We start from the raw sequence: 14244 nt of genomic DNA, 5'->3' as shown, positions 1-14244 counted from the left end.
GGGTGGCACGCGCTGGGACCGCGGTTCAATTTACTGTAAATCTGACAAAGCATCTGTAATATGGTTTGCTATAAATAACACGTAAAACAAACAGGGTTCAACTAATATATGTTTCTGTTGATGGATGCGCATTCTGGATTCCCAGACATTACAACAACAGCGATGAGAAAAAATAAAATTAAAATAAAACCCTGGACAAACCATGCACTCTTGATAAATGTGAATGCCTTATGCTGGATTATGAGCCTCAGAATGGAAAGAATATAAGCTCTCTTTGAAGTATTGTGTTTAAATGGAAAAATTAACACAAAAAGGATCTCAAAATACCCGTCTTGGTAAGTATCCTACACCAGACATAGCGGCTGAACGCAGGCCACTGTATCAGTGCATTCTCTTAAAGCGACTGTCTTTATATTAATCAAACAGCAACAACAAAGAAATCACTCACTGCTCTTAATTAAAAAGCTTTTATAACTTTAATAAAGAATAAGCTTTAATTTATACAGTCCAATATGCAATGCTGTTTTACATTTGATTACTCCATTCAATTTCTGTACCTAAAAACTTATGCTAGAAAAAAAAAAACTGAAAATCACTGTTTATTGTTTGTATCTTTATTATATTTATTTGTGCTGTTGCTTGTAGTTGGATAGAATATTCTTCTTTTTTTATTAGAAAGAATAGTTATTCCATAAACATAGCACATACCGAATGTAAATATATTTAGTATATAAATGTAACATATTTTTCTTAAATATATATATATTGCAGCAGGGCAACTGGGTGACGGTGAGGCAGCGTAGTCGTGGGTCAAAACACCGCTCTTCTGTTCCGATCAAAACATTAAACAGGTTCTCCCCACTCAGTGATGCACCCACTGAGAAACCTGATGAAAGTGCTCTAGTTATTGGTGATTCTATTGTACGGAACGTGAATATAGAGACACCAGCCACCATAGTCAAATGTTTACCGGGAGGCAGAGCGCCTGACATCTTGGCAAATTTAAAAGTGCTGGCTAATGCTAAACGTAAATACAGTAAAATTATTATTCATGCCGGCGCTAATGATGTTCGACTTCGGCAGTCGGAGATCACTAAAAATAACATTAAAGAGGTGTGTGAACTTGCAAGCACGATGTCAGACACTGTAATATGCTCTGGTCCCCTCCCTGCTTACCGTGGTGATGAGATGCATAGCAGATTGTCATCACTCAGTGGCTGGATGTCTAAGTGGTGCCCACAGAATAACATAGGTTTCATAGACAATTGGACGAGCTTTTGGGGCAGACCTGACCTGTTTAAAAGAGATGGTCTTCATCCCTCCTGGGGTGGCGCCACTCTTCTCTCTAGAAATATGGCAAATAGTTTTAGTGTTTATACTTGACTAACTGGGGCCCAGGTCAGGAAGCAGACAGACTGGCTAAACCGACCGTCTGCTAGCTGCCTCCCGTCACAGAGGTCAGTTAATTCTCAGCACATAGGGACTTTTTCACCTAGATATCACACTATAGAGACTGTGTCTGTTCCCCGAACTAGAAAAAACAAAAAACGTCCAAACCAAGTTAAGATTAACAATTTAATTGAGGTTCAACAAATAAAAAACAGAAGCAATATGGATAAACAAATGATAAAGCTTGGCTTATTGAATATCAGATCCCTTTCTACTAAAACACTTTTTGTAAATAATATGATCACTGCTCATAATATAGATGTACTCTGTTTGACAGAAACCTGGCTAAAACCTGATGATTACATTATTTTAAATGAGTCCACCCCCCAAGATCACTGTTATAAACATGAGCCGCGTCTAAAAGGCAAAGGGGGAGGTGTTGCTTCAATTTATAACAACGTTTTCAGGATTTCTCAGAGGGCAGGCTTCAAGTATAACTCGTTTGAAGTAATGGTGCTTCATATAACATTATCCAGAGAAACAAATGTTAATGATAAATCCCCTGTTATGATTGTACTGGCTACTGTATACAGGCCACCAGGGCACCATACAGTCTTTATTAAAGAGTTTGGTGATTTTACATCTGAGTTAGTTCTGGCTGCAGATAAAGTTTTAATAGTTGGTGATTTTAATATCAATGTTGATAATGAAAAAGATGCATTGGGATCAGCATTTATAGACATTCTGAACTCTATTGGTGTTAGACAACACATTTCAGGACCTACTCATTGTCGAAATCATACTCTAGATTTAATACTGTCACATGAAATTGATGTTGATGGTGTTGAAATTATTCAGCCAAGTGATGATATCTCAGATCATTATTTAGTTCTGTGCAAACTTCATATAGCCAAAATTGTAAATCCTACTTCTTGTTACAAGTATGGAAGAACCATCACTTCTAACACAAAAGACTGCTTTTTAAGTTATCTTCCTGATGTATACAAATTCCTTAGCATATCCAAAACCTCAGAACAACTTGATGATGTAACAGAAACTATGGACTCTCTCTTTTCTAGCACTTTAAATAAAGTTGCTCCTTTACGCTTAAGGAAGATTAAGGAAAACAGTTTGACACCATGGTATAATGAGCATACTCGCACCCTAAAGAGAGCAGCCCGAAAAATGGATCGCAGCTGGAGGAAAACAAAACTAGAGGTATTTCGTATTGCTTGGCGGGAAAGTAACATATCCTACAGAAAAGCATTAAAAACTGCTAGATCCGATTACTTTTCTTCTCTTTTAGAAGAAAACAAACATAACCCCAGGTATTTATTCAATACAGTGGCTAAATTAACGAAAAATAAAGCCTCAACAAGTGTTGACATTTCCCAACACCACAGCAGTAATGACTTTATGAACTACTTTACTTCTAAAATCGATACTATTAGAGATAAAATTGCAACCATTCAGCCGTCAGCTACAGTATCACATCAGACAGTGCACTATAGACCCCCTGAGGAACAGTTCCACTCATTCTCTACCATAGGAGAGGAAGAATTGTATAAACTTGTTAAATCATCTAAACCAACAACATGCATGTTAGACCCTATACCATCTAAGCTCCTGAAAGAGGTGCTTCCAGAAGTCATAGATCCTCTTCTGACTATTATTAATTCCTCATTGTCATTAGGATATGTCCCCAAAACCTTCAAACTGGCTGTTATTAAGCCTCTCATCAAAAAACCACAACTTGACCCCAAAGAACTAGTTAATTATAGACCAATCTCGAATCTCCCTTTTCTGTCCAAGATACTAGAAAAGGTGGTATCCACACAATTATATTCCTTCTTAGAGAAAAATGGTATATGTGAGGATTTCCAGTCAGGATTTAGACCGTATCATAGTACTGAGACTGCTCTCCTTAGAGTTACAAATGATCTGCTCTTATCATCTGATCGTGGGTGTATCTCTCTATTAGTTTTATTGGATCTTAGTGCTGCGTTTGACACAATTGACCACAACATTCTTTTGCATAGACTTGAACACTTTGTTGGCATCAGTGGAAGTGCATTAGCATGGTTTAAATCGTTCTTATATGACCGCCATCAGTTCGTAGCAGTGAATGAAGATGTATCCTATCGATCACAAGTGCAGTATGGAGTACCTCAAGGCTCAGTACTAGGGCCGCTACTCTTCACGCTTTATATGTTACCCTTGGGAGATATCATCAGGAAACATGGTGTTAGCTTTCACTGTTATGCTGATGATACTCAGCTCTATATTTCTTCGCAGCCCGGTGTAACACACCAATTTGAAAAACGAATGGATTGCATAGTTGATATAAAAAACTGGATGACGAGTAATTTCTTACTGCTAAATTCTGAAAAAACAGAGGTGTTAATTATAGGACCTAAAAACTCCGCTTGTAATAACCTAAAACACTGTCTAAGACTTGATGGTTGCTCTGTCAATTCTTCGTCATCAGTTAGGAACCTAGGTGTGCTATTTGATCGCAATCTTTCCTTAGAAAGCCACGTTTCTAGCATTTGTAAAACTGCATTTTTCCATCTCAAAAATATATCTAAATTACGGCCTATGCTTTCAATGTCAAATGCAGAAACACGCTTAGTAAACAAACTACAGCTAGTCCAAAATGCAGCAGCAAGAGTTCTTACTAGAACCAGGAAGTATGACCATATTAGCCCGGTCCTGTCAACACTGCACTGGCTCCCTATCAAGCATCGCATAGATTTTAAAATATTGCTTATTACTTATAAAGCCCTGAATGGTTTAGCACCTCAGTATTTGAATGAGCTCCTTTTACATTATAATCCTCTATGTCCGCTACGTTCTCAAAACTCAGGCAATTTGATAATACCTAGAATATCAAAATCAACTGCAGGCGGCAGATCCTTTTCCTATTTGGCGCCCAAACTCTGGAATAACCTACCTAACATTGTTCGGGAGGCAGACACACTCTTGCAGTTTAAATCTAGATTAAAGACCCATCTCTTTAACCTGGCATACACATAACATACTAATATGCTTTTATTATCCAAATCCGTTAAAGGATTTTTAGGCTGCATTAATTAGGTAAACCGGAACCGGGAACACTTCCCATAACACCCTATGTACTTGCTACATCATTAGAAGAATGGCATCTGTGCTAATATTTGTCTGTTTCTCTCTTATTCCGAGGTCACCGTGGCCACCAGATCCAGTCTGTATCCAGATCAGAGGGTCACTGCAGTCACCCGGATCCAGTACGTATCCAGACCAGATGGTGGATCAGCACCTAGAAAGGACCTCTACATCCCTGAAAGACAGCGGAGACCAGGACAACTAGAGCCCCAGATACAGATCCCCTGTAAAGACCTTGTCTCAGAGGAGCACCAGGACAAGACCACAGGAAACAGATGATTCTTCTGCACAATCTGACTTTGCTGCAGCCTGGAATTGAACTACTGGTTTCGTCTGGTCAGAGGAGAACTGGCCCCCCAACTGAGCCTGGTTTCTCCCAAGGTTTTTTTCTCCATTCTGTCACCGATGGAGTTTCGGTTCCTTGCCGCTGTCGCCTCTGGCTTGCTTAGTTGGGGACACTTCATCTACAGCGATATCGTTGACTTGATTGCAAATAAATGCACAGACACTATTTAACTGAACAGAGATGACATAACTGAATCCAATGATGAACTGCCTTTAACTATCATTTTTGCATTATTGACACTGTTTTCCTAATGAATGTTGTTCAGTTGCTTTGATGCAATGTATTTTGTTTAAAGCGCTATATAAATAAAGGTGACTTTGACTTTGACTATTTATATACACATAATAAATATATATAATACACACTAATGTTATTTTGGATGCGATTTATCACGATTATTCGTCTGACCGCACTGAAACATATAAATTCATATTTATATGGAAATGGTTGATTAAGTGCTTTAGACGTTTTTCTTCCTCTCTATTTTATTTTATTTATTTTTGTCTTTTCTTCTGACTTTCTCTCTCCAGGACATGTTGGCGTTGCAGATCATCGGTCTGTTTAAGAACATCTTCCAGCTGGTGGGACTCGATCTGTTCGTTTTTCCATATAGAGTGGTCGCTACAGCACCGGGGGTGAAGTTTTTTTTTTTTTATTTATTGTATGAAATCTTTAATGTGTAAATTGTTTTTATTTAAAATTTTTACTTTGTTGTATTTTTATTTTTGAGTTTCACTGGATGGGCACCCCACCAATTTTCATTTGTGATCATTTAGCATTGATTTTAGGCAGTTTGATATTGGTAATGATGGTTTCATCGTTGTCCTGGTCTGATTTAATTGGTATGGGAACTTCAGATTGTGAATCATTTAAGTCAGCTTGGGAGTTCGGAGCATGAATCATTTGAGTCAGTTTGGGAGTTCGGAGCATGAATCATTTGAGTCAGTTTGGGAGTTCGGAGCATGAATCATTTTAGTCAGTTTAGGAGTTCAGAGCGGGATCGCGAATCATTTGATTCAGTTTGGGGTTCGCAAATCATTTGAGTCAGTTTGGGAGTTCGGAGTGGCTTCGCGGATCATTTGAATCAGTTTGAGAGTTCGGAGCGGGTTCGCGAATCATTTGAGTCAGTTTGGGAGTTCGGAGTGGGATCGCGAATCATTTGAATCAGTTCGGGAGTTCGGAGCGGGATCGCGAATCATTTGAGTCAGTTTGGGACTTCGAAGCGGGATCGCGAATCATTTGAGTCAGTTTGGGGATCACGAATCAATTGAATAAGTTCGGGAGTTCGTAGCGGGATCGCGAATCATTTGAGTCAGTTTGGGGATCGCGAATCATTTGAGTCAGTTTGGGAGTTTGGAGCGTGAATCATTTGAGTCAGTTTGGGACTTCGGAGCGGGATCGCGAATCATTTGAGTCAGTTTGGGAATCGCGAATCATTTGAATCAGTTCGGGAGTTCGGAGCGGGATCGCGAATCATTTGAGTCAGTTTGGGGATCGCGAATCATTTGAGTCAGTTTGGGAGTTTGGAGCGTGAATCATTTGAGTCAGTTCGGCAGTTCAAAGCGGGTTCGCGAATCATTTGAGTCAGTTTGGGGATCACAAATCATTTGAATCAGTTCGGGAGTTCGTAGCGGATTCGCGAATCATTTGAGTCAGTTTGGGGATCGCGAATCATTTGAGTCAGTTTGGGAGTTCGGAGCGTGACTCATTTGAGTCAGTTTGGGACTTCAGAGCGGGATCGCGAATCATTTGAGTCAGTTTGGGAATCGCGAATCATTTGAATCAGTTCGGGAGTTCGGAGCGGGATCGCGAATCAATTGAGTCAGTTTGGGGATCGCGAATCATTTGAGTCAGTTTGGGAGTTCGGAGCGTGAATCATTTGAGTCAGTTCGGCAGTTCAAAGCGGGTTCGCGAATCATTTGAGTCAGTTTGGGGATCACAAATCATTTGAATCAGTTCGGGAGTTCGTAGCGGATTCCCGAATCATTTGAGTCAGTTTGGGTATCGCGAATCATTTGAATCAGTTCGGGAGTTCGGAGCGGGATCGCGAATCATTTGAACAAGTTTGGGAGTTCGGAGCGTGAATCATTTGAGTCAGTTTGGGGTTCGCGAATCATAGCTGTAAATGGATAGGCATTTTTAACTAATTTAGTAGCTAGTTCTAATTACGTTTTCCAAGCGTGTTTAGGTGTGATATGTGAACTCTTTGTTTTAACTTTGTTTAAATGATGTGCCTTTTAACAGTATCAAGTATATTCAAAAACTAAAGTTTCATGATGAAGTCATACTAGTGCGCGTGTGCATTTTGAGTGCGTTCTTTCACTGCATTATTCGGTGTATTCAAAGGCATTTATGAATGCATGTGAATGATCACAAAATTCAAGATATGGGGGTTAGAAAATGTATATATTTATATTATTTTATGTAGTTAATCAATATCACTCAAAGAGTGCCATTTCAGTTTTTCTCCAAAAATCAGCATGATTAAAATGTGATATGTTACTACAAACAATAATTTAATTACAAATACAAAATGTTGCAGAATAATGTCATATATGAATGAATAAGAGCCTAAAGAACCTTTGTGCCAAAAGGGTTCTTTCTTGTGATTATAGAACCTTTTTAGCATAAAACCCGTCCTTTTGCAGCCCAGCAATAAACCCTCATCTCATTATTCATGTTGACTGTGTAACTGGCCATTTTTCTGTGTCTAAACTTACACGACTGATGAAGTAAGACATCCTAACAGTAACAGAGTTTATTGATTTTAAATCTCACTGAAGCAGACTGAGCATTACCTGAATGGACAAACACACTCATTTCACTGCCTGTATTGCATAATAATTCCCTTTATAATATTAGTTTATGTTTGTGTGCTGTTCTCGATCTGATTTTGAATATATGAGAGCGAATCTGAGAGAAATGAATCCAGCAGGTGTGATGCTAGCAGCTTTGTGTCTGGATGTTGTTGGTTATTAATGTGGAGGTCTTGTGTTTGTGTGACAGTGTGGCGTCATCGAGTGCATCCCAGACTGTAAGTCCAGAGATCAGCTGGGACGACAGACGGATTTCGGGATGTACGATTATTTCCGTAACCAGTACGGAGACGAATCCACTCTGGCCTTCCAGAAGGTGAGAAAAGCCAGGGGACAATCACGACTTAAAATGATTTAAGATCATACAATACAGTATTTAAAAACATTTATAACAACTACAAATCAATATTTCCTACTTAGATTTTTGTGACTTTAATATTTTTTTATTTTCCTTCATTTATTCATTCATTCAGTCATTCATTCAGACCTCACTACCAAATCATGACTTAAAATAATAAAAAAAAAAAAATCCGACAATAGAAATCAAAATAAGCTACTAATCAATATAAAAACTTCTCATTAATATATATATATATATATATACAGTCGTGGCCAAAAGTTTTGAGAATTACATAAATATTGGAAATTGGAAAATTTGCTGCTTAAGTTTTTATAATAGCAATTTGCATATACTCCAGAATGTTATGAAGAGTGATCAGATGAATTGCATAGTCCTTCTTTGCCATTAAAATTAACTTAATCCCCAAAAAAACCCTTTCCACTGCATTTCATTGCTGTCATTAAAGGACCTGCTGAGATCATTTCAGGAATCGTTTTGTTAACTCAGGTGAGAATATTGACGAGCACAAGGCTGGAGATCATTATGTCAGGCTGATTGGGTTAGAATGGCAGACTTGACATGTTAAAAGGAGGGTGATGCTTGAAATCATTGTTCTTCCATTGTTAACCATAGTGACCTGCAAAGAAACATTGCGTTGCATAAAAATGGCTTCACAGGCAAGGATATTGTGGCTACTAAGATTGCACCTAAATCAACAATTTATAGGATCATCAAGAACTTCAAGGAAAGAGGTTCAGTTCTTGTAAAGAAGGCTTCAGGGCGTCCAAGAAAGTCCAGCAAGCGCCAGGATGGTCTCCTAAAGAGGATTGAGCTGCGGGATCGGAGTGCCACCAGTGCAGAGCTTGCTCAGGAATGGCAGCAGGCAGGTGAGAGCGCATCTGCACGCACAGTGAGGACAAGACTTCTGGAAGATGGCCTGGTGTCAAGAAGGGCAGCAAAGAAGCCACTTCTCTCCAAAAAAAACATCAGGGACAGATTGATCTTCTGCAGAAAGTATAGTGAATGGACTGCTGAGGACTGGGGCCAAGTCATATTCTCCGATGAAGCCCCTTTCCGATTGTTTGGGGCATCTGGAAAAAGGCTTGTCCGGAGAAGAAAAGGTGAGCGCTACCATCAGTCCTGTGTCATGCCAACAGTAAAGCATCCTGACACCATTCATGTGTGGGGTTGCTTCTCATCCAAGGGAGTGGGCTCACTCACAATTCTGCCCAAAAACACAGCCATGAATAAAGAATGGTACCAAAACACCCTCCAACAGCAACTTCTTCCAACAATCCAACAACAGTTTGGTGAAGAACAATGCATTTTCCAGCACGATGGAGCACCGTGCCATAAGGCAAAAGTGATAACTAAGTGGCTCGGGGACCAGAATGTTGAAATTTTGGGTCCATGGCCTGGAAACTCCCCAGATCTTAATCCCATTGAGAACTTGTGGTCAATCCTCAAGAGGCGGGTGGACAAACAAAAACCCACTAATTGTGACAAACTCCAAGAAGTGATTATGAAAGAATGGGTTGCTATCAGTCAGGATTTGGCCCAGAAGTTGATTGAGAGCATGCCCAGTCGAATTGCAGAGGTCCTGAAAAAGAAGGGCCAACACTGCAAATACTGACTCTTTGCATAAATGTCATGTAATTGTCGATAAAAGCCTTTGAAACGTATGAAGTGCTTGTAATTAAATTTCAGTACATCACAGAAACAACTGAAACAAAGATCTAAAAGCAGTTTAGCAGCAAACTTTTTGAAAACTAATATTTATGTAATTCTCAAAACTTTTGGCCACGACTATATATATATATATATATATATATTTTTTACATTTAGTATTTTAATTAATTATCTGTCTCTCTGTCTCTCTCTCGTCTCTCGTCTCTCTCTCTCTCTCGTCTCTCTCTCTGTCTCTCTCGGTCTCTCTCTCTCTTGTCTCTCTCTCTGTCTCTGTCTCTCTTGTCTCTCTCTCTGTCTCTCTCTCTTGTCTCTCTCTCGTCTCTCTCTCTCTGTCTCTCTCTCGTCTCTCTCTCATCTCTCTCGTCTGTCTCTCTCTCTCTCTCTCGCTCTCTCTCGTGTCTCTATCAGGCGAGGTATAACTTCATCCGTAGCATGGCCGCGTACAGTCTGCTGCTCTTCCTGCTGCAGATCAAGGACAGACACAATGGGAACATCATGCTGGACAGACAGGGCCACCTCATCCACATCGGTGAGACATCTAACAATGAACGTCTGTTCTGTGTTATCATGTGTGTTTCTTATGTGTGCGTGTGTTTCAGATTTCGGCTTCATGTTCGAGAGTTCTCCGGGTGGTAATCTGGGCTGGGAGCCGGACATCAAACTGACTGATGAGATGGTGATGATCATGGGCGGGAAGATGGAGGCCACGCCATTTAAGTGGTTCATGGAGATGTGTGTGCGCGGATACCTGGCTGTCAGGTGAAATGTTTGTGTGAGTGTTCGTGTAAGTGTGTGTGTGTATGTTTGATAGAAACTGAGAGACTGTATGAATCTCTGTTACGCCGCAGGCCATATATGGATGCTGTGGTTGCCTTGGTAACGCTGATGCTGGATACAGGATTGCCCTGCTTCCGCGGGCAGACCATCAAACTGCTCAAGTGAGTTCAAAACAACTAACAGTGGAGCAGAAAGGATATTAGATTTGTTTTATTCGTATTGGAAACTATTTCATTTATATTGAAAAAAATGTTTATGCTATGGTATCAAACTATGGAATTGAACGCAATTGGAATTGAAGTAATAAACACAAATCAGTATTCATGTACATATATTTATTTTATGAACATGAAAAAATGAATGAGTTTGTTTAAATTTATTTTATATTTGAGTTTGACATGAATTTAGCCTTTATTATTTTTTTGATATGGCCTTAAATGATAGATATTAGTGCTGGGCATCGATTACATTTTTTTTTTTTAAAAATGGCAATTAATCGCATTATTTTTCTGTTATTAATCGCAAGTAATTGCATTGTCACATACCGTCTGCCGTAAAAACATCCATAATCAGACCACTACTCAAGAAACCCACCCTTGAACCTCAAACCCTTGCTAATTACAGGCCCATATCCAACCTGCCATTTCTCTCTAAGATTCTGGAGAAAGTAGTTTGCCAGCCACCTTCAGGACCACCTCAAATGCAATAACATTTTTGAATAGTTTCAGTCCAGCTTCTGTTCCGCCCACAACAGCCTTAGTAAGACTCACAAATGACCTGCTAGTGACAGCTGATGCTGGTTCACCCTCACTCCTCGTACTCCTGGACCTTTCTGCAGCGTAATGACACCATCCTGCGCTGGTTTGAGTCATACTTCACAAACAGATCTGAATTTGTGGCCATGGGAAGCCCTGCGGGGTTCCACAGGGATCCGTTCTCTGACCAGTTTTTTTCATTCTTTATACATGCTTTCCCCTCTGTAAAGTCATCAATCACTTGGGAATTTCTTTCCATTGCTAAACAATAAAACACAACTATATATGAAAACTGATATTGATTCTTCATCATCATCATCATCATCACTATCAACAACTCTACCCACTCTTGCTGCTTTTGAGGCCTCCACTCTTAAGAGTTTCTTTACAGGGCTGAGTGTTGTTAGGCTTCTCGCTCAAGAGAGTAATCCTGCCGAAGCCTCCGCTCTTCAGCGCTCCATGTTTGGTAATAACATTAGTTTGTAGGCTCTTTCCTTTGAGCCTTACTAACTGCCTTTGGCGAGTGTAGCCAGCTCTCCTATATCTTTAGGGAGTCGTCATGCTGAGACCTGCACTCTTAACAAATCCCCTACAAGGGTTGAACATTGTTAGGTCTCCTCTCATTTTAGAGAGTCATCCTGCTGAAGCCTCCGGTCTTCAGAGCTCTGTCATGGGCGGAGATAAAAGGTCTTTGAGCCTCACTAACTTCCTTTGGTGCTGAGTGTGGCTAGGAGTGTTAAATTGCATCACACCATTTCTTCAATCATTACACTGGCTTCCCATTTCCGTCCAGACTGAATACAAAGTCTCCCTTTTCACATATCAGTGCATCCATGGCAATGCCCCCATTTACCTTAAAGAACTACTTATGCCACAGATTTTAGCAGGTTCCCTCCGCTCCACAAACACTCATAGTCTCCTCACCCCTAGGACTAAGACCACTGGGGACAGAGTCTTTGGTGCCGCTGCCCCTGACCTGTGGAATGACTTTCCTAAACATCTGAGGGTTTCCCCAAACGATTGAGGGTTTTAAAACAAGACAACAATGTCGGACAGGCAAATCACATGGTCTTGCCAATCCTATAGTATTCTGTTGAGTCGCACCGCTTGCATCTGTTTGTCTGTTTGTGTATTCAGAGCCAGTGAGCCAACGGACTTTCATAATAATAATTGTAAAAAAATGGATGCAAAAAAAATCTGCGTTAATGCGCATTAAAATAATTAAAAAAAAAAATTTAATAAACACATTAACTTGCCCAGTCCTCATGTATTTTCATTTTCACTAACATTTATTCATTTAGCAGATACTCTTATCCAAAGCAACTTAAAAACAAGGAACATCAGCATTTCATCTTTAAGAGGGAAATAAACATGAAAAGTGCTTGTAATATAAGACATTTTAGCATAGTACAAGTATGCTGATATATAGATAAATAAAGATAAACAGAATTAATTAATGAATAGCTTGTAGTTTGTTGATCTGAAGTGAATCGTCTGTGTTGTAGGCAGCGTTTTAACCCTGGAGTGAGTGAGAAGGAAGCAGCAGCTTTTATCATCAAAGTGATTCAGAACTGCTTCCTGAGCAGCAGGTCAGTGTCTCTCACACACATTAATGAATGACATTTCCCCCGACTCTGCATAACATTAATAAGATGACATGAAATGTTTTTCATTTGTTCCAGGAGCAAAACGTATGACATGATCCAGTACTATCAGAACCAGATCCCCTACTGAGTGTGTGTGTGTTTCTCTTACTGTCTCTTAACGCTAAGTTGCACTGTTGTCTCGGTCTGGTGTGTTTGTGCACTTTATACACCTGAAATGTGTTTGCATGGATTTATTCGCACTGATATCAGCACTTATGAAATGTTTTCTGCACACGTCACACTGTCTGCTGCACGATGCTTTTAAAATTACAAAACCACTTTTGAGCCACTTTAATTTTTAGATTTTGTGATTTTGTTGTCAGTCTTAATTTCCAGTTAAATCATGTGGTTGTTAAACTACTGCAGATGTGGTTATGGACACAAAAGGCTTGGACTACAGACAAATGTTATATTTTAGAGGTGACAAATTTACACATTAATGCACAAATTAACAAAAATCAGTATTTTAATGTTTATTATGTAATAGAGGAGAGATGTTTGAAGAGTTAATTGTCTGGTTTTTCTTGGTAGTGTTTGCAGCTCTGAATATGTGTTCATGTTTCTGAATCACTGCTTGTTTTGCAGTATGTGACTGTTTATTGATCAGTTGATCGTACAGTGTGACTAATCTTTGTTTGCTCATTTATACAAATCAATTTTCTGCCTCTCTTTCTGTTCTATTCTGTTTGTTTGGATTATTTATTCTGTGTGTGTGCTATTTAATAAATGCCCACAGTAATCACCTGTACACATTTATAATGCTTATTTACTCACATTTTCTCCAATATTACATTTAATTTAGAAAAGAGTGAGTCTACAATTTCAAGGAAAGGATGACATGGTTCTGGTGATGTGTTACAATAACATTGCATTTGTTAACATTAGTTAAAAACATAAGTTTAACTGTTAATTGTAAGTTTAAAAGTTAACTGTAAAGTGTTACCGGTTTTTTTTTTCATTCAGTGTTTCATAATAATCTAAGTCTAAATTTATTAGAGTGTGAGATCAATGCACACAAAACCTCTTTTCCAGTTAACATCAATAGTAAATATTCCAGTCTAATGACACACCTACAGAAAATACAAACCCGATTCCAAAAAAGTTGGGACACTGTACAAATTGTGAATAAAAACAGAATGCAATGTGGAAGTTTCAAATTTCAATATGCAGAATACAACATAGATGACATATCAAATGTTTAAACTGAGAAAATGTATCATTTTAAGGGGAAAATAAGTGGATTTTAAATTTCATGGCATCACCACATCTCAAAAAAGTTGGGACAAGGCCATGTTTACCTCTGTGTGGCATCCCCTCTTCTTTTTATAACAGTCTGCAAACA

The 14244-nt window shown here is 39.1% G+C and overlaps 1 protein-coding gene across 2 annotated transcripts in view; it reads left to right on the top strand.

Annotated features, from left to right (window-relative positions):
- LOC132115013 (phosphatidylinositol 4-kinase alpha-like) overlaps nt 1–13650 on the top strand; it is a 65662-nt gene extending 52012 nt beyond the window's left edge. For both annotated transcript variants that reach the window (XM_059523441.1, XM_059523442.1), the window contains 7 exons: nt 5410–5514; nt 7886–8011; nt 10133–10253; nt 10324–10483; nt 10573–10662; nt 12762–12845; nt 12939–13650. In XM_059523441.1, the coding sequence (XP_059379424.1) occupies nt 5410–5514; nt 7886–8011; nt 10133–10253; nt 10324–10483; nt 10573–10662; nt 12762–12845; nt 12939–12990 (738 nt within the window). In that variant the 3' untranslated portion in view covers nt 12991–13650. The remainder of the gene's footprint in view (nt 1–5409; nt 5515–7885; nt 8012–10132; nt 10254–10323; nt 10484–10572; nt 10663–12761; nt 12846–12938) is intronic.
- The last annotated feature ends 594 nt before the right edge of the window (nt 13651–14244 follow it).

The sequence above is a fragment of the Carassius carassius genome, chromosome 34 (assembly GCF_963082965.1).
Source record: "Carassius carassius chromosome 34, fCarCar2.1, whole genome shotgun sequence".
Taxonomy (NCBI): Eukaryota; Metazoa; Chordata; class Actinopteri; order Cypriniformes; family Cyprinidae; genus Carassius; species Carassius carassius.
The sequence above is the reverse complement of the archived record's forward strand: the minus strand, read 5'-3'. Positions and strand labels throughout refer to the sequence as shown.